This window comes from Drosophila nasuta, chromosome 2L, assembly GCF_023558535.2.
Source record: "Drosophila nasuta strain 15112-1781.00 chromosome 2L, ASM2355853v1, whole genome shotgun sequence".
Classification (NCBI taxonomy): Eukaryota; Metazoa; Arthropoda; class Insecta; order Diptera; family Drosophilidae; genus Drosophila; species Drosophila nasuta.
This window is the reverse complement of record NC_083455.1, coordinates 17,890,147-17,917,000: the sequence shown is the minus strand read 5'-3', so window position 1 is coordinate 17,917,000 and position 26,854 is coordinate 17,890,147. Positions and strand designations below refer to the sequence as shown.

Below are 26,854 nucleotides of genomic sequence, written 5' to 3'. Positions count from 1 at the left end.
TGAGTATGAGTATGAGTATAAGTATCAGTATGAGCAGCAGAGAAGAAAAACCAAAGCAGAGTAAAGAGACGAGATGAAAGTGCAGACAAAGCGCTGCTTGGGTCCCCCAACTAAAAGCTAAAGACTGTTGTTTGTTGTTGCTGCTGTTGCAGTTTGTGTTGTTGCTGTTGTTGTTTTTGTTGTTGTTGCTGCTGCTGCTGCTTGTGGCTTCCTGTGGCTTACGACGTGTGACGACATGTAGAACTAATTGTCGTCCAGTGTTCGGGTTGGGGAGCAGCAACAGCAGCAACAACAGCAACAGCAGCAACATAAGCAGCAGCAGCAGCTGAGGCAACTGAGGCAGCAGCGTTTCAGTCAATTGCCTGCACTGCACTTGCGCCTTGTGACAGACATAAATCAGTTTTGTTTTAGTAATCGGCGCAGCAAGAAGTCAAGCCAACGTTGTCAAACTTGCCACATGCTGTCCAGCACCTGTGTCGCGTATATACATATCTCCCTCTCCCTCTCGCTCTTTCTCTTTCTCTCGGTGTATCTTTGAAGTTGCGTCATAATTGAAAACAAGTGCGAGCTGACACCTTAAAAGGCAGCAAACGCATATTGAATTCCACATATAACACGATTTTTCGGCTACAGGAGGCAAACGAGTTAATTAGACGAAGTGTGCGCATTGGGGACTTTTTTGTTGTGTGTATATGTGATTTATCAGCGCCATTCTTTGGCCATAAATGGTGCAGAGACAAACGAAAAATTAGCAACATTTTAGTTAATGCACATAAATAAGAAAAAAACTGAAACTGAAAACTTGCTAAACTTACCAAATCGGGCAAGACGTTCGTGTGCCGTGTTGTGCTTGTGTGTTGTGTGTGTGTGTGCGTGTGTGGGACGATCTAACAAACTAACAAAAGAAAACAAATAAACCAACACTATACCCAACCCCGAAAAAAATACAAGTTAATGAGAGGCGCCATATTTGGTCAGATTGAAGCACGCAAGATGCCCGCCACAGTGTTGCCAGCTGCCTCCGGTCACACGACCAGCAAGCTCAACAATCACAACAACAACAATAACAACAACAACAACATTATTATGCTAAACAACAACAACAGTAGTAGTAACAATATAAGCAACAGCTTATGCAACTCGATCGCCCATCTAAGCGATTCAAGGACCAATCTCACTGTCAACACGCCCACAGCCTGCCAGCGTTTAAGGTAAGCGATTTAACAGCTTCGTTTCCCTCATTCCTATTCCGATTTCGTTTATTTGTTTAATTTCTTGAAACAAGTTTATTTGTTATTGTTTTTCGGTTTCGGTTTGGTTTGATTTGTGCCGTTGCGGTTTCACAATTGGGCGTTCTGTGTTGGCCATATTAATAAATTATGCTAATTGCCCGCGTGCGTTTCGTGTGTGGGTCGCTTTTGGCATTTGCGCCAGTACATTCGACATGGACACGGACTCAGACTTGGCCACAACACACATTCGAGATGCCACTCTCGGACTCCACCACAATAGTACAACGGCCGACTAATTGATATTTATGGGAATTAAACGTGTCGCATTAGAACGGTTCAAAGCCCATTTGTCGTGCAGATCGAAAGATTGAAACGTCGTGAAAGGGAAGCCAAATAGCCATAATAATTGCCATATAAATATAGCTATTAATTTGTCAAGAATTAATGCTTCGTAGGCTCTTCAACTCTGTCTCATTTCACTAATCAATGAGGAATTCTTTGATTTCGATTTAAATATAATAGTTATTTAATTCAGACATTTCGTTTTGAAGCTATTTCATAAGCTTCTGCTCTCATAGTGGGGAATTCTTTAAATTCTATTAAAGTTTATTCAACTTTAAGAATGATATTTAAATCCTTTTAGAACTCCTCGCATTTTTTGCCAACAATTTATGTACATTTTCTTTTGGTACCTACATTTCAGTATATGTATTTTATTTAGCTATCAAGCTTAAATAATTTTTTGATTTAGCAAAGTATTTATTTGATATTCAATTTATTTATTTATTTATTTATTTAGCATATTTTAGATATCATATCATAATATCAAACTTTAGAATTTTTTTGTTATTCGAAATTAATAATTAGAGATTCAATACTATTTTAATGTTATTCTCAAATTCAACTCTTTCTTCAACTTTAATTTATTCCTTTCTCCACCCACAAACCACTGCGATTGTTATCTAATTAAATTCTTTTTCGTTTTTTTTTTCTCAATGCAAAACAGCGAAATGTTTCGTCGTTCAATTGCGAGCAGCACTCAATCGAGTTCCCGGGAAAATACCTACGAGGAGGTGAGCTAATGATCTAAAGTAATTACTAACATCCCGATATTTAAATTGTAAATGAAGCATCGAATTTTATTCTACGAATTGCGTAAGATCCAAAACTGATCGGTGGGGGAAAATGAAACCCAGAAGAAAAACCGAAGCGCAACCCCCGCTGATAAATAGATATGTAGATCAACGCTACCTGCATAAAGAACAGATATAAATGTGAATGTGAATGTGAATGCAATCGGTGTTTGGTAAAAGGTTCATCAAAATTCAACTAATTAATCAAATAAAATGGCATTTTTTGTCTGAGGAAAGGGGAAAATGGGAAAAACTACTCAAATTACAAAAACGATGCTGTCGATCGCTGCTGTTGATTTCAAGCTGTAGTTTTTCACATTTTGAAATCATCAGAAATCTTTTAGCAAGCGCAGCGCATCAAACACATCAAAGGAAAACAATTCACGGCCAACTATTTATAAACAAAACAGGAACATATACAACAAATATAATATATAGATGTGTATGGGGTGTCTCTGACTACTGTAGTATGTGTGTATCTGTATCTAGAAGTGCGCAGCATGTAATCCGAGCCAGTGGCAACCACTTTCAGCGAATGCTCGCTCGCTCGAGACGAAAGCAAAAGACGCACCCAGTGAAACAAATCAAGAAAGAGAGGCTAACAGAGAAAGAGAGGGAGATCTGTAAACAGGCTCATCTTCAAGTGTGGCAGCTGCCTGGCGTACGAGTATCTTTAAGATACTTTTGCTGCTGCTGCTGCTGCTGCTGGCAAGGACCAACGCAACGCAACGCATCCTTAGCAAAACCCGCAGGCATTGACCTGCTTTGGAATGTCTATTGAAAACATCTGTCGCCCTTCGCCACACATACTATACACAAAAGGTACAGGCCGCATCTCTCTTTCAGGATATTGGCGCGTCTTTGCCGAGGTCCTGAGCTGTGTTATTACAGGCTGTCACTCCTTGGAGCCAACACACAGGTTTGTCTGTACCTAGAGACTGTTGGAAACATCTGCCTCTGGCTTCGAGTCCTGCATTAATCGAATGTAATTTTGTTGCTGCGATCGTTGCAAGGTGATAAGCAAGTACCCAAAGCCATTGTTGGCGTGTTGTAAGGTTTATTATTGAAGCAGTTTCCGGCTCGCAGGAGTTGTCCCCTGGGTACAGTTAAAATGCATTTAAAATAATCTGGATACATTTCGTAATTGTCGTCTAATCTCTTTAGCAATTTGCCTTGGATTATTTCCTAGTCTTTTGCTCAGATCATTATCTCAGGAGTTGAGATCAACGTTTGTGTATCAAAAGAGCGACTCGATTAGAGCTAGATACATATTCAAGGCAGACGCGTCATTTGAGACTGGGCAACCGCAAAGGCAGCAAATATGTTGTCTTGCCATGTGGCAGGGTTGTGATGCTGCCACAGCGTGCATTGGCCGCAGCTTACAGATGCGTTTGTCATAGATACAGATACATAGATACTCAGATACAGATGCAATGAGCGCGTGTAAAACGCATAAAATTGCAAATTACCACGCTCGAATGCGTGCCACATGACAGCGAGCCAAGACGCAGCTCAAGCTTTGATTCGATTTCATTTGCGGCAACCGCAGCGAAGATCACTCGACTAAGCTCAAACTTATAGTAAGATGAACTCAACTGAGCTGAGTTGAGCTGAGCTGAGCGTGTGGTAAGCAGACGATCTCTAATGGGCTGCCGCATTGACAGACCATCTCATGTTGCAATTAGCTGTGGCAAGTGAGAGAGACGAGAAGTTAGTGAACCCTAGAGTATCTCAACCCTCCGTCGCCGCCTTCCTCCGCACTTCATTTCGTCGATCCCCACGATCGCGCTAATCTAATGTGGAAAGTGCAAGTGAGTGCACTCAAGTCAAACATTCGTCTGTCCGTCTCTCTGGCTGTTCACATTTTATTGCCATAAAACCTAATCACAAATCAAATATTTTTATACGCTTCTTGGGTTTTATGGCGGCTGCCTCTGTCTAGGCGAAGTTCATTCGCCTGCAACGATTGCAATTGCCTTTGAAATCAAAATCGAAATCGAATTCTGTTTCGGCGGCACAAATATTTGGACAAAAGCGCACAGAGAGTGAGAGAGAGACAGCTGACATGACAAAACCAAACAGTGGCTAATGATAAGACACTAATCAAGGCACTTGTTTGACAACTGCCCCCACTCCGCTTCGAAGTAAAGGTTCATGAATTACAAGCGTGGGTCATGTGGTTGAACCTAACCGAACGATCGCATAATTGGAATTGGAATTTGAATTTGAGTTTTATTATTTGATTTACGCATGGGAAAGATAGCGACTGACTGCACATACTAAAAGGTGATGAGAGCTAAATGAAAATAGGCTTAAATCAAGCGAAACCCTGTACAAAATTTGTCATGAGACTTAAATTGAAAATAGTAAAAATGTGAATCTATTCAACTTAAAAAAAGATGTGCATGGTGAATTATAGCGCAAAATAAATTACAGAATTAATTTATATATTTTACAATAAACAAATGCAAGATGTGCATACTAAATTATAGTATAATTTGTAGTATAAATGTTATATCAAAATATTTTATATATGCAAAAAATTAATACACTTAATATAGGGTAAAAGTTAGCCGGGCTTAAAGAGAAGTTTTGCTGTGCAAAGATTGTTGGCTTTACATATTTACTTTGATCATAAAATCTTTTCGTTGCTAACAAATTTTTTTCGAAATATTATTCAGGCCACATCATATTTGTTTATCTTTTTTGGAAGCACTTTACACTTGCTAATCACTCAATATCAGCTGCGTAGTCAACAAAGCAAACAAACCTAAGCCACGCATTAGTTCAAAGACTTGTGTATTATGAATTCCATTGGAATACTCGAGAAGTCTGTCTTCGAGCAAGATACTTTCAATTAGCGTGTGAAAAATAAGCTGCATATTTAACATAAGTAATATTATTATTACTGGCGATTGTCGGGCCATAAAACTGTCCCATTTTAATAGACCAAATAAATGCCAGCTTCAAGTCAACAACTGTTCAATTTCCAATAGTGACAAAGTACCCGAAAACGAAAATATGTCAAACTCTAGACAGAAATGATCCCGCGCCCAGAAAACAAAATGTATCTACAAGACTCTCATTGAAATGCAAACAGTTGCGATACGCCCTCACAGAAAATGTATCCCCAAGCTGCTCTCCCTCTTTGTATTTTGGATACCTCCTCTTTTTCATGTTATTATTAAAAACACCTAAATGGGTCGCTGAACAGAAGTCGAACTCGGGTCTGAGAGTTCGGGGTCCGAGCTGTGTGTGTGCTTTGTAGTGCAGCACGTACAATAAATTAGTGACATTATAAAAAAATTAAAACGTGAGCTCCGATATCCAAACACACACATATTTTCAACAAATAATAATAAGCGGCTTTGTTGTACATAACATACTGAGTTGTTTTTCCGGGGGCAGCGACTGCGAATTCACAACACAAACAACAACAACGTGACGATGGCCCCCACGAATGCTAGCTGAAGTTGGAATCAGGGGCAGCAGATCGGGAGTTGGAGCAGCAGCAACTAGGTCCGCTGTGAATTGTTCGCATTGCTTTATGCGTTTTTATGTTTTATAGCTCGCTCTCTCTATCTCTATCTCTTTCTGTGCTCCATTCATTAGCATGCTGAACACGAGAATCTGATATAGTATATATCTTGTATGTTTTATTTCCAACTCTTCTTCTCACTGAGGACAACGTACACAAAATTGTCAATAAAATTGCCGACTGGCAGCACGCACCGAGCACTTTGTCGAAAGGCATTTACAACAAAATCTTGAGACTGGTTTTTGAGAGACAATTAAAAAAGGCCGTTCCGAGGAGGAGCTGCGAGAGCTCGTCTTTTCAAAGATCCCACGCTTTTGGGGAGACAAAGTGAGAGAGAGAGAGATCGACACACACAACTCCACAACAAAAGGAAATCTGCGGCATTTAAATAATTTTTCGATGCCAGCCCACACAGCACAACTCAGACGAAGTCAGGTTGATTATTTGTTCAAAATGTTATTGTAAAATTTATATGCGAAAATTGCATTCGAAATGAGATACTCAAACACACTCACACACACTCACACGCTGGTATCAGCTTCATTCATTATAACAAAACGTTGAATAAAACAACAATAACAACAACAACAACAACGACGAGCTTCGACTTTTGTTCGCGTGAACTTTTGCGCATTTCTTTGGGCCACGTTTATCAGCTGTCTCTGTTGTTGTTATTGTTGTTGTTGCCGCTGCTGCCTCTCGCTGTTTATCATAATCACATACAGCGGAAATCATTCAGAAAAAGAAGACAACACAAAAATATATACATATAAAAAAGAATAAAGAAAGAGTAAGAGGAGCCAGCAACAACAACATGTTAGAGTCTGTCTACCTAATGAAATCTCTACCTGCCTCAGTTGCTGCTGTTGTTGAATGAACTCGTAGCAGCAACTGTAATCCAATCTGTTTTGGGTTTTTCTCTCGGCCATTAGCAGCTTTTTAGCCGGAATTAGTTTGTGGGCCGCACTTGACTTTATCGCCACGCAGCGTGTGTTTAAGGGAAAGTCCTGATAAATATCCTTGCACTGTAATCACATGTTCTGCACACATATTTTGGGTTAGTCCTGTGGCATGTGCTGTGCCTCCTGGCATGAGGTCTCCTCACAGCACCTAAATAGAGTCCTATTTGACAAGAAGTTGACAGGTTCATATTGCTAAATAACAGGGAAAGTTCGAAAATATCTGTGACAGCTGTACGATATTGAAACCCAACAACTTCTTCTTGAAATCTCATTTAAGACATTATCCAAATTAATAGTTTTAGACATTAAAAGCCTTCGAGCCAGCTGACAACTTTATGTGGTGGATTTATGTAGAAAAATCAATAAACAAAATATAAAAACTTGCTGTTTAATGACTTGGTTATGAGAAGAGCCTTGAGTATTTATATGAGAGTTGACAGCTTTATAATCTAAAATTTATCAAATTCCTAGCTAAGCATGACAGTTTTATGCGCAAGAACTTTGTAGATTAAGTAAGATCAAAAAGAACTTTAATACTTTAATTTGTAAAGATTGAAATTGCAGCTTTAAGAATTTCTAGAGGGAGACTGAAATAAACTGAATATATTTCTATGCAATTAAGAGCATATATTCAATATTATTTTAATAGTTTTCTCCTCAATTTACTCTGTGGCCTGTTTTACAGACAATCTCGCGCCCATTTTATATTTCCTACATCAATTTGTTATAGTTGTAAGCTCATCAATCGATAGACATCTGCAATCTGTTGGCAGATCTACGAGTGTGCACAACCTACTCACCCATTTGGCGCTTGCCTGGTTACAAACTTTAAGATGTTTTCAGCTTTCTATTATTGTCATATTACATGCTGGCTTTTCACTCTGAAAAAGCGAGAAAGAGCCAAAGAGAGAGAGAGAGAGAGGGAGAGACTTCCTCATTAGTTTTGGGGCTGCTCACAATGGAAATAAGCTGATGATGATAATTAAATCAACGTTGCATGACACAACTTAATCAAAAATGAGCCGTGCCATCAACAAAAAACAAACTGAAGACAACAAAAAATAAGATAGTAATGAAAGTGAATTAACTGCCAGTCGAAAATCTGAACAAAAACAATACACACATACAAATGAGGTCAACGAACATGGTCGAAAAGCGCAAGGAAAAAGGCCACAAGCAAAAGTTGACAACTGCCGTCAGTGGGCAGAACCCAAGAGGCAATAACAAAAGACTCGAAGACGCAAAGACTAAGCAAAAGCTTTGAATGATTTCCCAATCTTCAAGCTAAACAAAAGCAAAAATCTATTAGATACTTAACTTAACTTGCTGCCTCCAGCTAATGGTGTTGTATTTTTTTATTGTTGTTTTTGTTGTTGCTGCGTTGTTGGCTTCACTCTGTTTGGCTTATCTGCCCATTTACGTGCCAAATCTGCAGGTGAAAGTGTTGCAAAAATAAAAGCCAACTAAAAAAAAAAAAGAAGAGCATTCATTGGCAATGCCAAGAGGAGGCATTGAAGTCAGCTCAATGGAAAAGAGCACCCCAGGAGAAAATTGTTTTTCTTTCGCGAGTCGCAACTTGTAGTTTGAAGCATTGTTTCCCACACTCTGCAACATGGACGTGCCATGCGGCAAAGTATTTGATATCCATGCACTGCTCCACTTTAATAGTCGCCTCCATGGCCGCGGCCATAATAAATGTGTGTAACATTCTCTAATTGCCACACACTGCACTGCACTGTGAGTGAGTCATGGGTGATTAGTCAGTCAGCTGCGTGTTGCACAAGAATTCGTTTTTTTTTTTTTTTGGCTCACAAAATACGAGAATTTTCCTAAGCAACTACGACAAATTTCCCGCGCTCCTTTTGACAGAATTTAAGCGTGTTTCGTGTTTACGTGGTGTCACTTGTATCGATGTGGCTGCCACATGCCTCCGCGCACCTGTTTCCGTTGCCACCGCCACCAAGAGGCGCCTCAGACAGACAATACCAAAGATAGATAATATTTACATGTAGCTCTGTGTAAACTGAGGCGCTAATTCTAATGAAGTTGCAAGTTCCCAAAAAGGGAACGTGGCAGGTGCATGTGAGACACCAAACTATGTGCCACAAATGAAGCCAGTTCGTAGTCCAATTATTTGGACATTCGATGCATAACTCAGCGACTAATGAGATCAACAACTAGTCCAAGAATAATGTCTTGGGGTAGTTTTGAAGATTATCAGTCTTAATTGTAACGTGAGTAATGAAAAGCGGACATCAGAAAGAAGATTCAAATAGGGAAATGTTAAAAGCCAGACATATCAATTGATAACAGTTTCTTCATTAAGAGTAATTTGGAAAAATTAAAGATGTTTGCAAAAATGCATTAGAGAAACATAACTATCACATCAAAAGTTCTTACCTCAAAAGAAACAAATAAAAAGTGGTTTGGAGAGAAGATAGGGGAAACAATCTAAGGGATCAACAAAAAAGTTAGAGCCCATTTACCTAATTTACCGTATTTCATTTACATTTATAATTGATTTTAGCCAAAAACTAAAGCAAACATCTTCTACATTGTGAAGCAAATTTCTTTTGCAGTTAACATCGAAAGCATATTAATTTGGAAAGCAAATATTATTTTTTTGCAATAGGATTTCCGTATTATCCTTCAGACGTCATGCTTGAAAGGAGGCAAACAAAAACATAATCTTATAATAACTTGAGTCTGCATTTCCCACAGTTTGCTACTTTATCAGCCTAGCCGCTGGGTATTTGCATTCCCAGAAATAAAGTGCTCACCTCCATGTTGTCTGGGGCATCTTTAGCAACGCTAAGCATCCGAAACTAATGCCCGACGAGACTTTGAATGCAATGAGTACATAAAGTAGGAGCATGGACAAGATCTTTTGCTTGTATTGTAGGCAAACTCTAGACTTGGGACTCGGCGTGTGCGGTTCGCCAGGCTCTTTTGCTGAACGATGTTTGCACTGTGCTTCCTTGTCATCAGTTGAATAATAAAAGATCATAAATAAATAGCATTGAAGGAATGCAGTCGCAGTCAGACGGACAGACGGATGGACGGAGGAACGGTTCGTCGGTCACACTTTAATTAGTGTAGATAAAGCGAGTCTGAGCGCATCTGAGAAATGTACACAGTGCAGAGTCAGACTGCAACTAGCGCTCTCTTTCTTGCTTAAGCAGTTGCTCGATGCATCTGTCTCACTCTGGGGTAATTGATACCCGAGGTGTTGATTTGAAAAACAAAAAAAAATCTTTTTGCTTGTAAACAAAAGCGCTTGTTATGCCGCACACAGCACAACAATAAACAACAACTGCATTTTTCGGGAATTTAGATAAGCCGCAGAATATTTCAGAGCCACAAAGGGCGACTAAACAAGAAGAAGAAGTAGAAGCAAAAAGTAGCTAAAGATAAAAGACAGCAACAAGCCCACAGAAATCATGCAAATCGAAGTGAGATAGAGAACGACCGAGTGAGAGCTGCTCCAACTGATGTGGGTCCAATGTCTGACTGACTGACTGACTGACAGCTAGATTGCGGGCTTCGACTGCCCATTTGATAAGACCCAACCCAAGACAAGCTTATCAGCGATGCCCACAAATATTTGATCTTTTTTCGTCAGCTTCCTCCTGCTTCTCTTGTTATGATTTCTTGTTTAAACGCTAAATGTTTATGCATGAGATTAATGGTTAGGCGCACGCCTTCCAATTTGTTTAGAAACCCAAATCCCACAATACTACATTTTGATATAAACAATAAAATTACCACAGCGTGGAGTTTTTTCTTTCTGTCTTTCTCTTCTTCACTAACTTGAGCTGTTAATTAGGCAAATCAGCTTTTGATTGGGAGCTTTGCCAGAGAGGAAGCATTTTATTGGTAGCGGATATGCTCGACTATCACAAAAGTGAAAATTGTTAATCTTTCAGTTATTATTTTTGAATTGACCTTGGCTTCGACTTTGCTGTTTGTTAACTGTTTGTAATTTATTGGAATTTAATAGAGAGGAAAAACTATTGAGGGGAAAATCATACAATATTTGTTATGGTCAATTTCATTGAGAAACCAATTAACATTCACAATTTTTTTGTGCTCATAATTAATGATTCGTTGAACAAAAAATTGTTATTATGTAAAAAGAAAAAAAAACGATTGCAAGTTATTTTAATGAGTTTCCGCAAGAATGCTCAGTTTTCTTGTAACTTGTTGTGCTAATTCTAAGTCGAGTTATTTGCATCATGAATCAGCCATGATATCATTATTATGCTAATACAAAAAAGTTACAGGTAAAATGATTCAGAGAGAGAGAGTTTTAGAATAGATAATTCTTTTGAATAGAATATGAAATGATTATCGATATATTTTTTTGAATAGTGAAATGCGAATTCAGAACACAGAGAACGGAAACAGAGAGGCAAGCTGGCATATTTTCAAACACGATCCCTGCCAGATCCTTTGTGTCACCCTAAGCGACACCTTTGGAAAAACTGTCAATAAGCAGCGCATTGTTCGATCGAATAAAACAGCTGCCAGGCAGCTCACACACAAATACACATTTTTACTAGACCACACAATGTCCTGTTGCCGTTCGCATTTCTCTGCATTTTTGGGCACAGGACAATGACAGAAGAGCAACTGATTGGTATAAAACAGCATCTGCATCTGCATCTGCAACTGTCATGGCCGACATGTGATGCCAAGATGCTCTGGAATTTCGAATTTGGCGGCAAAAAAAACTAAAATAGAAAAAGGGAAAACAACGCAGAATAATAAGAAAATGCCAACTAATTAGCAGACGGGCGAAGCGTATCAACGCCAAATAACTTTTAGAGCCCGACGAGAAAAGCTGCAGCTGAAACAGAGGCTGAGCCCATTTCCTAAGCAGATGAAATCGCTGTCAATCGTTGAGCTTCTAAGCGGCTTTTGTGCTATTAACCACAAACAGTCTGACAGTTGGCAAGAGCGAGTCTAAAGAGAGAGAGAGAGAGTGAGAGATGGCTAAGATTGTTGGCCAACAGTCAACATAAGATCTCTCTCGCTCTCCCAGCTGTGCTCTCTTTCTCTACTCTCTTTTCTTGGTCTTCGTCTTCGTCTTGGCAGAAGCAGCAACTTTTCTCGTTGCTGCTTTTATTTTATGGCTCTTTTTTTTCGGCAACAGCAGCAGCAGCAACGGGCCAACTCAACATGTTCAGTCAACCTTGGCAAGGCCGTTGTTGCCGGTTTTTTTATGCGTGCTGTCTTCCTCTCTCTCTCTCTGCGGGTGTGTTAGTATGTGTGTGTGTGTGTGTGTGTGGACTGTTGTCTGCGTGGGCCTTTGGTATGTGGCCAACGGAAGTGCGTTCGTTATAATTGGTATCCCATTTTTTTCCTCTCCTCTCCTTTCCTCAAACAGCTGCTACTCCCTTTAATTTCTTCCCGGATCCGTTTGCGTAATTGCTGCGCAAATGGCTTGTTGCCATCATTAGACGTCACGTTTGGTGTTGAGGCTATTGGGTAAACATGGCAGCAAACACTCTGTAATTACTGTGTCCGTCTAGAGTGTCCTGTTGCCAAATTGTGCGGAAAGTGTTAGGGGTTGTTCCTGCCAATGCCAAATTATAGGGTATGCCTATCAATTAATGCTGCGCCCATAATCGTTCCTTTCAATCGGACCATTAAAATTGATATTTAAGCCAACTGTTCAAAAAGTAATTTTAAAATATACTTCTAACATAAGTCGATATTTTAAACTGAGGATTATTAAAATATATCCAAAATTTGCTGAAAAACATTAATGATTAAAACTTTTATTGTAAAGCTTGCGTTTTACGTTATTCTAATCAATATTGAAAATAAAATTATTTCATAAGAATCATTTGTATTTCATTCTTATATAAACTAACAAATTATAGCAATTATTAAGCGAACCATGTAGAAAATCATTGTTATGAAAAATACAGACATATGTAAATATCTTTACAGTTTATTTCAAATTTGAAATATATTTCATTCTCTTCAGAGAGAAAGTCATAAATTAGAAAAAGAATTGCAAAAATTCAAGTTTCAATCGTCTAAGCAAGTGCTCAGATATTTGAAATTATTCAAAAGTATACATTTCAAACAACTTAATGCATTAATTATGAATGCAATTGCTATATACTTTATTCAGATGCAATTATTTATTATCTGGCTTTGCATTAAAGCTCTGCCAAAGTCTTTGAATACAATTTCAGACGCGTTCCATAGAATTAGCGACGATTTAGCAACTGTTCTCAATAGCTTACATTGTTTGGGCCCAGTGCCAATTTCATCAGTTTAGCAAAATAATTGAGAGACTGACCAAATGACTGATTGACTGCAACTCCACTTCGTATGAGAAACTCTTCCCCAGGCAATGCTGCTGCTGCAGTCGCAGTCGCTGCTTGCCTTTGTTGTTGCTTTTGTCTCGCTCTAAAGTGCAATGGGATAGCGAGCACGCTCATGCTGTCTTCTTTGCACAACTCGACACGTTGCGCATGTGTTGGTGAGTGTCGCTGTGCGCATTGCCCGACTGCCTGCCTGCCTGACTGTGTATGTGTGTGTGTTTGTGTGCTGCTGAGACCCGGTCTCTGTCGATGTCGCTGTCGCTGTTGTCTCCGGCTTGGTTGCGAGGCAGAGCGACTGCGTCATTTCAGTTGCTTTCGAGCAAGCGACGCAAACGGTTCGTAATTCGTGCGCTCTTTGCGAAATATTTCCAAACAAAACACAACACTCCAAAAATATTCAAAGTCGCGCGTGCGTAGAGCGAGAGAGTTTAGTGCAGTTTTGAAATAGTTGAACAACATTGTGAAATACTCGAAACTAAACTGAATGATGAGTGCATAAAACATAAACAAATTGTAAACACAGCAAATAAACAAATTTTGATAAAACTCATCAATTGAAACACTTTGGGATTAGTTTCAATTTGAACAAAAAATTAAAACAAACGCTAACAAAATGGTACGCAGCTTGGCTCAGTGGACAAAAACGTTGAGTTTTCCCTCACGTCTGTCGCCCAATCGCAATTCAAAGGATTGCTCCACATTGGCCAGCCCAATGCCACCGCCAACGCCACCGCGCAACAAAACCAAAGGTCACAGCAATTGCGCCACATCGCGCTCCTCCTCATCGACAGTGTCCTCTTCCCATTCATCGTCGGCTGCTTCACACAATTCCCCAACGCCGGGAAGCAATAGTAACAACAATAACATCAACAATATGCCCATAACGGAACTGGAACAGATCGTAAGTGTTAGCCTCTCTATTATTATTACTTTTTTTGTGTTGGTGGGGAGCGGGAATTAAACTTCCTGCTTTGCGCTTGACAGCTGTGCAAACAGTTTTGCCCTGATAAAGATAAAGCTCGTTGACCTATTTGCAATTGGAAATGGAAATGAAGCCCACAATAAAATGTCGTAAAGCTCACTTATCATTAGCAATCAATCAGTTAACTAAAGCAAATAGCATAGATATGTCAAATAGAGGCGTAAAACTGGTAGAAAAAGTACAGGGAAAATGCATTATAATGAAAACATCTCTTTTGCAATATTCAGTATAATAAAACTATATTATTTCTACAACTATACTATGATCGCTTAATTGCTCAACACGTTCATCATAGCGTAGTTCCACTGTTGTGCTGGGAAAGTAAAACAGCAGCGATAATTGATAACCAAACGCTATGATTTCTAGGCTAGATAAGCGAGTTTTGTTTCTCATGTTGACAGCCTACGAAAACAACTATCGAATCGCTTGATCGATTATCGATAAACGCAAGCGAAGGCGACCTCCATTCGGGGCTTTGCTATTGCAATTATTGTGACCACCAGCAGTTGATGGCCAAGTTGAAAGCAATTTGGCAAAATGCTCGTTTGTCTAAATGCTCTGCTTCATTCAAATTGCCAGACCCCCTAAGCACACACACACACTATAGAGAAAGAGGCACACACATGTGCGGGAAAATAGACATAAAAAAAACAACAAATCTGAAAAACAAACAGGATGTCGCCACGCTTGAACTGCGCTGGGAATATACGAGTATACTCCACGAGTGTGCTTCAGAATGGGACATCATCGTTAAGGGCGCCCAGTTTGCAGCAGACGCGACACATGTGCACAACGTGGCCGACAATTGTCGGTGGCACATGCAGCAAGGGCAATTTTGACATAGGGAAACTCTTGAAAGTGTTAGGACTGAAGCCTGGGAAAATTACTGGAAAAAAGACATCGAAAAAACTCAAAAGGTCGCGTTTTGATAGCGAATGTTTAACTAGGCGTAAGGAATGTTACAGTTGTAAACTTCCAATTCCATGTGGATATGATGAAGATAAATTTTAAGATATGATGAGCATAATGTGAGAACTTCAAACAATCGAATTTTATAGATATTATATAAACAGTTCAATATCAAATTTAAACAACGTTGCATTGCTATCTTCTGTAAGATAATTTGTTATCTATTTCAAAATGTTTTAAATAGTAGCTAAATTAGCAATGTACTTCACTAAAATTTTTAAAACCAGTTAAGATTTGAATACCAATTTGGCTATAGTCGCATAAAATCGATAAAGTATTTCTAAAATATTCTAAATATTAAATAGACAAAGTATAAAACAAATGAATTACCTCAACAATATTTCGCAAAACCAGTTACAAATTATACACAAAATTGCTTCAAATTAAAGTCATAAGATTTATAAAATAAATAGCTTGAGATATCTTTGCCACTTCAAAATGAATTTCAGTTAGACAAATAATAATTGCTGGCAATTTTAGACAGCTATTCAAAATATTAATTTGCTCTTCAATCGGCAACTGTCAATCAAAAGTAAGTATATGCAATAACGTCACCAATTATGGTTGCTGATTCATGAGTCTAGAGTTCTGAATCATATAAACATATATGCAAAATCGAAACACATCATTCTTGAAGTTTATTTACATAATTTCATGCCAAGAAAATAGCTGCGCAAAAAATGCTATTAACTGCAATTTGTAGAAAAGGTCATCGATGTAGTATCCCGCTGAAAAGAATCAATTGCATAGCTTCTACTCGATGTCCGAACTGAGTTCGCATAGTTACCAACAATATTCAAGTATTCATAAGCATGTGGTGCCACACCCGCAGACCACGACAACTGCGCAACTAGCGCAATACGTGCCACAACAACAACAACAACAATTGCGACTACATGCCACACTTTTCAAACGTTGCCTTTGGAAAATCGTGACCAACAACTTTGGCGCCGCTACCGAGGCGTCGTCTTGTGGCATCCACAACTGGTGCCCCACTCTCCAGTTCAGTCCAGTCCAGTCGCATCCCCTCAAGCAGCAAACGACGAACGACTAGTGAAGCGAAATGCCAAAGTTGAAAGGCGTCGTCTGCCCAATGGAAGTGGCCAACAGCGAAACCGTTAGAAAAATGCGCTTATATAAGTCAACAAATTGGCAAAAGAGTCGCAGTGCAAACCGGAGCTTGTTGCTTGCCATTTGCTGGCCAGCGAAACGAAAACGAGTTTGCGTTGTTTTGATTTTTCGCAAGCCTGCCGCTGGAAAAGTTGTTTGCAAGCGGCTTTTCCAGTCGCTGCAGCCAACAAACATCCTTGGCCAAAGGTAAACCAGTTAACCGGTTTTGCGTAGGAGTTTGCTACTCACCAAAAAAGAAAAAACAAACTATAACCACTTGCCACATGCTGCATACCGGGACGCATTGCAACTAACTGTTTAACAGGCTGCCTGGCATAACTCTGAGAGCAGCAGCGGCGGATGAGGCGATTGAAGCATTTCCGCCGAAGCTTTTCCCACAAATTAAAAAAGAAAATCGACTTGCTCCAATTGAAAAGTTTTCCTGTTTTTCCCACAGTCGGTCTAGCGAGGATCGACGCAAAACGTGCTTTAGAAATTGACTTTGATTAGCATTTCACACCTTGCTGTTAATGACACAAATTGTGAATGCGAGGAGAGAGAATGTGTGTGGAGTGGTGGATCTAAGCTGAGTCAACTGTTTTCTCTTGGATCTGGTCAAGAACGTGGCAAATACTAGCACACAAAAATATTGCCGCGTACACAGCCCTAAAATTTTTGTGTGGTTGAGCAGCCAACGAACCCCAAAAAATACAAAAATGCGCTGGCTTTTAAACTTGGCCAACAGCAAAGTGTCAGCAGTTGTTTTATTTCCTGTCGCTGCTCCGCCTCTTCTCCAGGCAGCTGTTGTTGTTTTCCCCCATTCACAAAAATGTTACAAAACAGCAGCTGTTGCTGCTCCCCGAAAAAAAAGAAACACAATAAAAACAAGCTGACGCAGCACAAAGTTCACCTGCAACACGAAAATTGCAAAACACGTCGCAACAACAACAGCGAGAGACGAATGAGATGCTGCAACTGCGCAGTGTGAAATTAGGCAACAGCGCTTTGAAGTTTGGTAATGTGCAGTGTACACGATATTTAGAACATTTGCCAAACAGCTCATTTAGCTGTTTTCAAGCCAAATATTAATGCAAAATCAGCAACAGTAACATAATAATGTGTGTGTATGTGTGAGTCTACACTTAGTTTTATTATTGTTGTGTGCGTGCAGGTGCAGAGCGTTTTACCTGTTTTGGCAGATCAGCTGCTCTCCCATTCAAGCGCTCTCTCACTCTCATTCTTGATCTCTTTTGCACTCTCTTTCGCGCTGAAAACTCGTTTCTGGCTTTGACCATGTTTTGTTTTCATTTTTGCAGCTGTCTGAGAGATACACATAAGAGCAGCACTATGTATTTATCATCTATACCATCGCTATAAATACCGTACTTGATGTTGTTGTTATTATTATTGTGTAGCATTTGCAGCTCTTTGTGAAAATCATAAAACTGCGCATCAGCTGTTTTCATTGCCTGAATTTGAAATTTGCCACCGCTGCACTTTTGCAAGCTGGGAAGTTTGCTGCATTTTATTGGGTCAGCTGAAGTCGAGTCAAGTCTTACGCCCATTTTTTGATGGAGCATATTATTTCATCATAATCATCAAACAGAAAACCTGTCGCACAGCTGTTTCTTCGGGCATAGAAGACGCCGCAACTGTGGGAAATTTTCGGACTGAGCAAATACGCAAAAGCAAAAGCGCTCTAATTTGATACGAAAACATTTAGCACAATTTCCAAATGCTTTGAGCAAACACAAAAAAACATAGAAGAAGAAATGAAAAACATATAGAAATGGCAGCTAATTTCAATGCACACGTACTACTATTAAAAGCATGCCAGAGTCGAGAGACCCGAGACCCATGCCAAGTTTTGTTTGTCTCCCATTTCATATTATATTGTTGGAGTTGGGAAATTTTGGTGCGTGGAGCCATGTGGTGTCAATGTTCCAGTCTCGGTCCCTGTCTCTGTCCCTGTGCTCATTGTGTGAGTGTGGCTCTAAAAACTATTTTGGTTAAACAAACTCGTAACACACAAAAGCAGCAAACGGAAGTGGCCCGTGGTGCAGTTATAATGCTCGATAATATTCTATGCAAGGTGCTAAGCGACCTCATCAAAGACAGTCGATTGTTCGACGGGCTGCACAACTGCATTGATGATCTTTCAGTTAGCATGTTGACAGATCGTGACAATTCGAAACTGAAGTGAGAGAAGGGAACTTGAATAGTGGAGAATTATAGTAGAAGTAATAGCATAGAATACAACTATCTGATTGTCACAATGATTCAATCAAGAAATCACAATAAAAAACCATGCTATTAATTAAGCTTTCAAGTAAGCAATGACTAACTATTTAGTAAATGAAGCTGTTCTATTATTAACTGCGCATATCTCCATCAAAAACCTAAACAGATTGCCCCCTAAAATGCACTTCCTCCGCTCCCATCATCAATTGTCTATTAATAAAAGAAACATGCCCAAAAACTTAAATAAAAATGCTGTGTGTGGTGCTTCCAGAAAACTTTCCAGAAAAGCATAAACAATGCGTTGGCATGTGAGAGAATATGTAAGATTAAATTGCTGGCTGATTGGGGCCAAAACCTCCCCGACAGAAGCCATAAAAAGCCAAACAACGAAAATAAAACAGACAGCATCCCCAACTCCAAATTCCAACTACACAAATATCTATAAGCGCCTTGAACTTTATGGAAATACACTTTAGAGCGAGTTGGGAGGAGACCCATGCCAAGAGCAGAGCAGCGGAACATGCTTAAAAAATGTTTTTCACATGATTTTTATGAGGTACCAAGTGCAGCCAAGTGGCCTTAAATGATGGCAACCCAAATGCTGCAACTGTTGCCACATTTGTTGGGTTTTTTCTCCTTTAATTATAGCAGTTTTTTTTTAGTTTGAACTTTTGATGAATATATATATTTTTTTGGTTGTTGTGTTTTATGTTTTGGCCACGCTTTCGTTTTCATGCCTCGCACGCACAAATTGAATTTTAAATCGTTTGTTATTGTATAACAAAGCATTAAAATCACGCGTCTTTCGGTGCAGTTCATTGAATATTTGATTGTATTTATTTATTTTCTCCCGTTTTTTTTTGGCAAACTTTTGCTTTCGGTTTGGAGTTCAAAACACCCAAAACAGTTTTGCTCAAGGCAATTCACTTTGACAGACATTGACGGACTTGAGAGATTTCTTAATTTTCCGGACGCAGTTTTAACAGCTAAACTTGGATAATTATATAATAAATCGACCCACGCTGTGTGGTCGAAAATGAACCTCGAAATCGGAATAATTGCCACAATAAAAAGTCAATGATCGCGCTAATTCCTTCTCTTCTACTCCCTCCTCTACTCTGTCTGTTGTTTGATTTCCTTGTAAACAACGTTGACAAACATTTGGCAGGCGGCTTTTGATCTTTTGAATTGAAGTTGGAGTTGGAGCTGGGGACGTACAAGATGAAGCCTCTTTGGCTTACTTCCTGCTGATGTCAGTGTAAACACATGCATTTGTTTAGATTGCCAGCACATTGAGTGGCAGCCAGTATGCAGTACAAGAGTAATATCCAACTCCAAATCCACATAAAAGTAGCACCCATTTCATAAGTGCAAATTGGTCCATGACCTGATGGCTTCACAAGTGGAGTTAAGCATTGGATGGCTACAGTTCAAGTTAATATACTTTTTTTTTAGTGCTCTTTTGTCATTTGAAGTTGACATAAAACAGCAGAAACTTGTTTTCACGTTAAATTAAATTACCAGCAAAAGGCAATTCCATAGAAATATGTACGAAGTACATACCATATATGAGTATGAGTGTGTATTTATACTTTTATTCTTTTTATCCAGTTTTGTGTGTTTCTGTTTCATGCTTTACGCACATTCCCGAGAGCCCGGCTCATGTGTTAATTGCTTATTATATCTTTCGTTTTGATGTCATTTCTACAATGCTGGGAGCTGGAGATGGTAGCTGGAATTGTACATATACATACATAAATATATCTATCTCTCGGTCTGTCTGTCTACCCTAAGCTGAGTTGAAGGGGCAAGCAAATGCGAGGGGCAACATGTTCATTTATCAAAAGTCAAGCCACGCTCGTTGCCCGGGCGCCGACGACAGTTGCAAACCGAACTGCAGATAAGGTCAATTAAAAGAGTCAACCGGAAATGTCGCGACGCTCGGTTAGGAGCCCCATTCCAGCAGTTCAGCTCAGCTCAGCTCAACAAAAGAACAGGGAGTGGGGGGGTGCACATGTGTGTGCGTGTGTGTGTGCAGACTGATCACTTTGACTCCATCAAATTATCCATGGCATATATTTTAATAGTTTTCCCAATAAATTTGTCAAGCGATGAGGGTGAAGTGGCAAGAAAATTCTCCAGTAATTAGATTTATGGCGGATCGTAAATATTTTCGCACAATTTATAATATTAATCTGGCTGCACTTCATAACCATGCACACGCCTCCCGCCCATTTCCCCCATTAGTAATTAATGCGGGAGAGGAAAGAGAGAGAGAGAGAGATTGAAAGAAATTTTCCAGTTCTTCTAGAGGCAGCGGGACAAAATGCAGTCAAGCGAACTGCAGTCCCAAAATGGAAGACAGGAAGTGCATGCCTCAAGAACTGGGAGCGTCATAGTGTGTGTGCGTGTGTGCTTGTGTGTGTCTAAGAACATGCGCATTCATGTGTAAATAGTTAAGGGCTTCGATTGGTAAAAATGGGAAGCAAAGGTGTGAGTTTGCAGGTAGCGAATGTCTTTAGGTAGCCTAGGAAAAGGCGATAGCATTGATGAGATACACAAATAACAGGTTCGCTTGTCTTTAAAGAGATAAGCCATTAAGGTAATTCCTCAAAATATCTGCTTATCAGCTCAAAACTAGTGTCATTGCAGTCACCTAACATATAAAAGTGCAGTGCCAACGCTCAGATTTAAACAGTCAACAAACGCATTTGCAGTTGCCAAGTTGTTATGGGTTTTTGGCAACGTCTTAACAAAGTCAAGAGCAAAGTGAGTGCAGTTAGAGAAAAGTAACAAAAGTGTGAACAACTCCAAGAAAGTTAAAGTGTCTTATGAAAATCAAAGGGCAAAGTGAGAGTAGGAGAAAATTAGCAAAAGAACGTTTCTGCAACAGAAGATATTTGGTGAGATTGAGGTAGCTAAAATATTGCTAAACACTACTAAAGAATTAATTTAGAAAGTATTTCCACGTATTAAGCAGAGTTTAAAGCTAAATAAGTAAGAGTTGGGTTCAACTATTGTGTAGATAAACTGTGAGAATTTAAGTGAAAATGTTTCCCAAAAAGGGTCAGCCACTACTAATATCATACAAAAAATTCGCATAAAGAAGTTAAAGTTATTATAGAAACCAAGAGACACCAATAACATGCCCGCTCATTAGCTTAAAATTTAACTAAAATATTACTTTAACTACAACTCAATATTAAATCAAATGTCTTTCACTTACCAATTGCAGATCTATCCCGGTCCCGATCCAAAACAGAACATCATGGGTTCCCTGGTCTTTTGCATACACCACAAGCAAGGCTGCAAATGGTCTGATGAGCTGCGTAAACTTAAGGCACATCTTAACACATGCAAACACGATGCCACCCAGTGTCCCAACAAATGTGGCGCACAAATACCGCGCATCATGATGACAGATCACTTGCAATACACTTGCACTATGCGACGCACCCGCTGCGAGTTCTGCCAAAGCGAATTCTCAGGAGCAGGTCTTGAGGAGCACAACGGCAGCTGTGGCCAGGAGCCGGTGTATTGTGAGGCCAAGTGCGGACAGCGCGTGCTGCGTGGTCGCATGTCGCTGCACAAGTCCAAGGATTGTGCCAAACGTTTGCGTCGTTGTGCCCACTGCCAGCGTGAATTCTCTGCGGACACGTTGCAGCTGCATGCGGCACAATGTCCGCGCACTCCACTCGCCTGCCCCCAGCGCTGTGATGCGGGTCCCATTGCACGCGGCGAGCTGGAGGCACATCTGCGTGACGAGTGCCAATCGCTGGCGGTGTCGTGCAGCTTCAAGGAAGCCGGTTGCCGTTTCAAGGGTCCCCGGCAGCTGCTCGATGCGCATTTGGAGAACAGCGCTGCCGCACACTTATCCATGATGGTGGCGCTGAGCAGCCGACAAGGTCAGCAGATACAGATGCTCAAGTCTGCCGTCTCCAAGCTGTCCATTAACTACACCGGCACGCTGCTGTGGAAGATCACCGATTGGTCGGCAAAAATGTCCGAGGCACGCGGCAAGGATGGCTTGGAGTTGGTATCGCCACCTTTCTACACCTCTCAGTACGGCTACAAGTTGCAGGCATCGATGTTCCTCAATGGCAACGGCCCAGGGGAGAACACACACGTTTCGGTGTACATTAAAGTGCTGCCCGGAGAATATGATGCGCTACTGAAATGGCCATTCTCGCACTCCATCACATTTACGCTGTTCGAACAAGGCGCTCAGAGTGGACAAGGCGGTGTGGCTGAATCGTTTGTGCCCGATCCAACCTGGGAAAACTTCCAGCGGCCATCGAATGAACCGGATCAACTGGGTTTCGGATTTCCACGCTTTATCTCCCACGAGCTGCTGCACAGTCGCCCCTTCATCAAAGGCGACACAGTCTTTCTGCGCGTCAAGGTCGATCCCAGCAAAATTGTGGCCGTCTAAATAGATAAATGATGAGCTGTAGTTGTAAGCACATTTACTCGACTTACGTAAATACTGTGTATTTAAATTGTGCGAGTAGATTTAGGTTCGCCCCTCCCCTAGACTAGCTCATAGTCTAAGCGTGTATATAGTAAGTAGCACTGTCAGCTTCGGGCGTTGTTAGCCACATGGTTCTAACTGGCCTTTGAATGCCGACTGCCACGCCTACAGCGTAATAGTCATACTTTATATAGTTAGTTTGATTAAGGGTCATTTGCAGTGCTGGAATTAAACCAAAGCATTCACACACATAATAATAACACACTCCACAGACGGACTAAACTAAATGTTTTCATTAGTAATAGTAATAGAACTAATAATAAACGTTATATATAAATAAATTAACAGAAATAGCTTAGCTCGTAAGCAAGTTCGTGTCTTAAGTCTTTCGATATAGAGTTTTATATTTGTATTTTTTTGTGTGCGCTCGTCTCACGTCACTTTCAAAAGATCTTCAAATTAGATCGTACGTCAATGGAATATTACAAAAAATTAAATAGATTCTTAACTTGCATGTACATAGCATAAACGTTATTCATTTTAGTTAAGTCGACAAAAACTGCATTAGTCATTATTACCATTATGAACAATTAACATAACAATCAACTTTCAATATAGTCACATAAGCTTATGTTTTAGATCCAAGTCAAGTTTATAATCGTAATAAAAACATCAATTACAATACCCATTAAACCAAATTGCGTTTGTTACTTTTTTTTGTTGGAAAACAAGGATCTTCTCTTGCAGTGGCTTTACTTAACTAAAAAAAATGAAATGGAACTGACCTGAAATAATGGATGATGAATGGTGAATTGTGTTGTATGATGGAATGTTTGTGTTTCAATTTTAATTGCTAATAAGTGTGTATGTTGACTAGGGAAATCGTTTCTTAAGTAGACTCTCCAGCTTGCGAATGCCTGTCTGTGAACTACCATCGGCATTCTTATCCGCACTGCCCGTAAAACTGCCCACGCTAAAGATGAAGGCACGCTTGGGCGTGGAAGTCGATGCGGTTGTGCTTGTCGCTGTCGTTGTCGTGGAATCTGTTGATGAGACAACTGTGTTGTCGTTATTATCCTCAGTGACAATGGCGGATGTTTCACGCGCTCCATTTGCCAGTTCCTCCTCGCTATTGGGTGTCTCGATTAGTCCGCTTACAGCGGCCGCTGAAGCTGTGTGCTTGAAGAGATCAATCAACTGCAGCTGATCCACACGTTTCACGGCCTTCATGTCGAGTATCTTTTGATACTCGGCTATCGTTATGTCCGGCAGGAGCTTAAGCACTTGTTGTGTGAAATGAGCTGGCGGTTGCACCGGTGTCATAACCACTTTGATGATCATTTCAGCACGCGTCATGTCTTTTACTACCACCTTAGTGTAGCTAGTTGGCGCCTTGCGATTGACACTCGAACCCACCGATGGCAGCTCAAGCAGCGCCGTTTTCAACGAGTGCGTATCTAGCAGCAACTGCTCACAGCCCAGCACATTGTTGGAACCATCGGATAGTGTTAGTTTGCATCTATATAACACATTGATGAACTTGGGTATGAAGGCAGCCACAAAGCGATGACAGAATTGTGTAAAGTATTTGCGAGAGCTGGCGAGAGTGTCGCGTATGGTGGGCACCGTTTGCTTAAAATTGCCACAGATGCTACTAATGAAGGCACTCTGATCGCCCACATTGCTAATATGCTGCCACTGCACCTTAGCCATGGCCTGTAACGAAGCCTCGCAGCCCGCTTCCAGATCCTGCACTAGCAGTTGAATGCAATTCGAAATAATGCTAAAATGAGAAAGTCTTAACACTCACATTCAATATAAATACCTAATTCACTCACCGATGAAACACATCCTTCTCCTCGCTCATATCAATCTTATTCATATAGGCGGCCGACACTTTCTCCTTCAGCTTCTCCTCCAGCTGCTGCACCGTCTCCAGACAATACTCGCCCGTCGTCAGCACACAACAAATTCGCACCAAGTCGTCACGTCCAAAGCGCTGTGTGTCCCCTTCTTTCAGAAAGTTGTGGAACACTTGTCCCGCCGCCGTCGACAAGTTTTGCATGTCACGCGTCAACAACGAAACGCTTTTGCCAATCGAACTGGTAGTATTGGTTACCAATTTAGGAGTGCTGCCCTCAAGCACTTTTGCTGCGTATTCGCGTAAATACTTTTTGAAGACTAAGGCCAGATCGTACATGGGTTGCTCGTTGCTCAGCTGATTGCATTGCACCATGCACTTTTTGTAGAAGACAAAGAGATCGCCGGAGCTAGGGTAAACTGTGGTCTTGGACTCGGCAAACTTGTAGGGTTCTTTGGACATTTCGACGAACTTCTCAAGCAATTCGGCGAGATTACGATCAATGCTGCGTATATATATGTCCAGATGCGGCTTAAAGCACTGTCCAATCTGGTCATGGAATACAGTTATTGTCGGTAGTGTTTCAGCTGTTGCTGGCAATGTTAAGACTCTCGTTTGTTCCGTTGTTGTTGCACCCAAAGTGATGCCCGTGAATCGTTTGGAGAGCAACTGCTCAAATGCCTGTGTCTTGTTGATGGCGAACAGCAAGAGTCGCACATCCATCTCATTAGTGCGCTTGGCCATGATTTGTGACAGCTGTTGACGAGTTTGCCGGCAAAACTCCACTGTGATGCGCTCGGAGACCTCCCAATCCAGCGGAAATACAGCGCCATACTTATCCTCAAAGTCGAGCAAATGGCGTTTGAGCCATGCATAACGTTTATCGATCTTGTCTAGCCAAGCAATGTCTTGATTCTCATGAAAGAGATGCATATACTCCTCCAGCTGCTGGGCAATGAACCACTTAAGCAGCTCCTTCTTCACTTTGGCATCCAGCACAGACAACACCTTGCAGGCATCCCCCAGCTGATTCAAACCCAAGCGATGTTGTGTGGATGGTTTGCTGGCAAAAGCCTCCTTGAAATCCTCGGTAATTTGCTGTGCCAGTGTCACCTGGATTTTGTCCACGCTTTGCGAGAGATTCTAAGGGAAGGAATGTCTGCTAGTACATATTAAACCTGATTAATCCAAAAATTTACCTTGATTTCCTCAATATCTGAGTATTGCTGAAAATGCTGATTGACTTCGGTGATCGCCTGCAACGGATTCAAGATTTCACCGTAAGATCGGCGCTCGATCAGCTCATTTAGGCTCTCTATGCCACCCACAAGCATATGCAGATGATTAAGCGTTGTGATGGCCGACGTTAAATTCCGTTTGGCGCAATCCAATTGTTTAATGTCGCGGGTGATTTCCTTAACCATTTCCTCGGTGCGCTCGGCGCGCGTCTTTACATCGATAATGTGCGTGAACAGCGAGCTGATCACCTTCTGTGCCTCGCACAACGCCAGTTGGCCATCCTGCCCCGTGTTCGTCTGACCCCTCACCACAGACCGAATGTTGTCATCAATAAGCGAGACTTCGCATTGCATTCGCTGAATTGTTTCATCGATGGTTGCCAGTGATTGCTCGTTGGGAAACAGCTGATTAATATAATCCACTGTGTTAAAGTCGGGTGCATCCATAGGATCTTGTTCATCGGTTTTCAGCACCTACGAGTAATTGCAATTCTCATTAGCACGACTGCAACAGCTTGAAAGTTCGTGGCATATGCGGGGTGAAGCTTTTTTGCCTACCTTGTCAATGACTTGCTTTACTTCCTTAGAAAACTGTATTTTATTGGTGCCCATCGTGTGGGCGTTCGAGACATCGGTCTCTGCAGTCCCCACAGACTCACTCATTATGTAGTTTTTCTAAGTTCTGAAATTTTTATTTCTTTTACAATTTTCACTAGATTTGTCGACACTTTTTCGCTTTGCGCTTCACATTTGTCATTCTCCGCGAAACGCAGGCA

General features: G+C 40.7%; 2 protein-coding genes across 5 annotated transcripts; one reads left to right on the top strand and one right to left on the bottom strand.

Annotated features, from left to right (window-relative positions):
• The first annotated feature begins 923 nt into the window (after window positions 1-923).
• On the top strand, window positions 924-22,940 carry LOC132788815 (TNF receptor-associated factor 4). Of its 2 annotated transcripts, XM_060796436.1 has the most exons (3): window positions 924-1,211; window positions 2,239-2,305; window positions 21,744-22,940. In XM_060796436.1, the coding sequence occupies exons 1-3, from the start codon at window positions 955-957 to the stop codon at window positions 22,938-22,940; spliced, it is 1,521 nt and encodes a 506-aa protein (XP_060652419.1). In that variant the 5' UTR covers window positions 924-954. The 2 variants fall into 2 exon arrangements, with proteins under 2 accessions (XP_060652419.1, XP_060652427.1); XM_060796444.1 differs by lacking the exons at window positions 924-1,211; window positions 2,239-2,305 and adding an exon at window positions 13,530-14,107.
• LOC132788809 (vacuolar protein sorting-associated protein 53 homolog) lies at window positions 22,818-26,854 on the bottom strand. 3 transcript variants are annotated; one of them, XR_009632658.1, is made up of 5 exons: window positions 26,637-26,854; window positions 26,040-26,552; window positions 24,818-25,983; window positions 23,765-24,762; window positions 22,818-22,936 (listed from the first exon to the last, which is right to left on the bottom strand). XR_009632658.1 is itself a non-coding variant. In XM_060796413.1 (4 exons), the coding sequence occupies exons 1-4, from the start codon at window positions 26,739-26,741 to the stop codon at window positions 23,853-23,855; spliced, it is 2,694 nt and encodes an 897-aa protein (XP_060652396.1). In that variant the 5' UTR covers window positions 26,742-26,854; the 3' UTR covers window positions 23,379-23,852. The 3 variants fall into 3 exon arrangements, 1 of the variants encoding a protein (XP_060652396.1); XR_009632657.1 differs by lacking the exon at window positions 22,818-22,936 and adding an exon at window positions 23,113-23,201; XM_060796413.1 differs by lacking the exon at window positions 22,818-22,936 and having other exon boundaries at window positions 23,379-24,762.

Coding starts and splice junctions, on each gene's coding strand:
- LOC132788809 (XM_060796413.1), bottom strand. CDS start 26,741: ATGAGTGAGTCTGTGGGGACTGCAGAGACCGATGTCTCGAACGCCCAC. Junction 26,553..26,636: donor TAAAGCAAGTCATTGACAAG/GTAGGCAAAAAA, acceptor AATTACTCGTAG/GTGCTGAAAACCGATGAACA. Junction 24,763..24,817: donor GAGAAGGATGTGTTTCATCG/GTGAGTGAATTA, acceptor TTCTCATTTTAG/CATTATTTCGAATTGCATTC.
- LOC132788815 (XM_060796436.1), top strand. CDS start 955: ATGAGAGGCGCCATATTTGGTCAGATTGAAGCACGCAAGATGCCCGCC. Junction 1,212..2,238: donor ACAGCCTGCCAGCGTTTAAG/GTAAGCGATTTA, acceptor AATGCAAAACAG/CGAAATGTTTCGTCGTTCAA. Junction 2,306..21,743: donor GGGAAAATACCTACGAGGAG/GTGAGCTAATGA, acceptor TACCAATTGCAG/ATCTATCCCGGTCCCGATCC.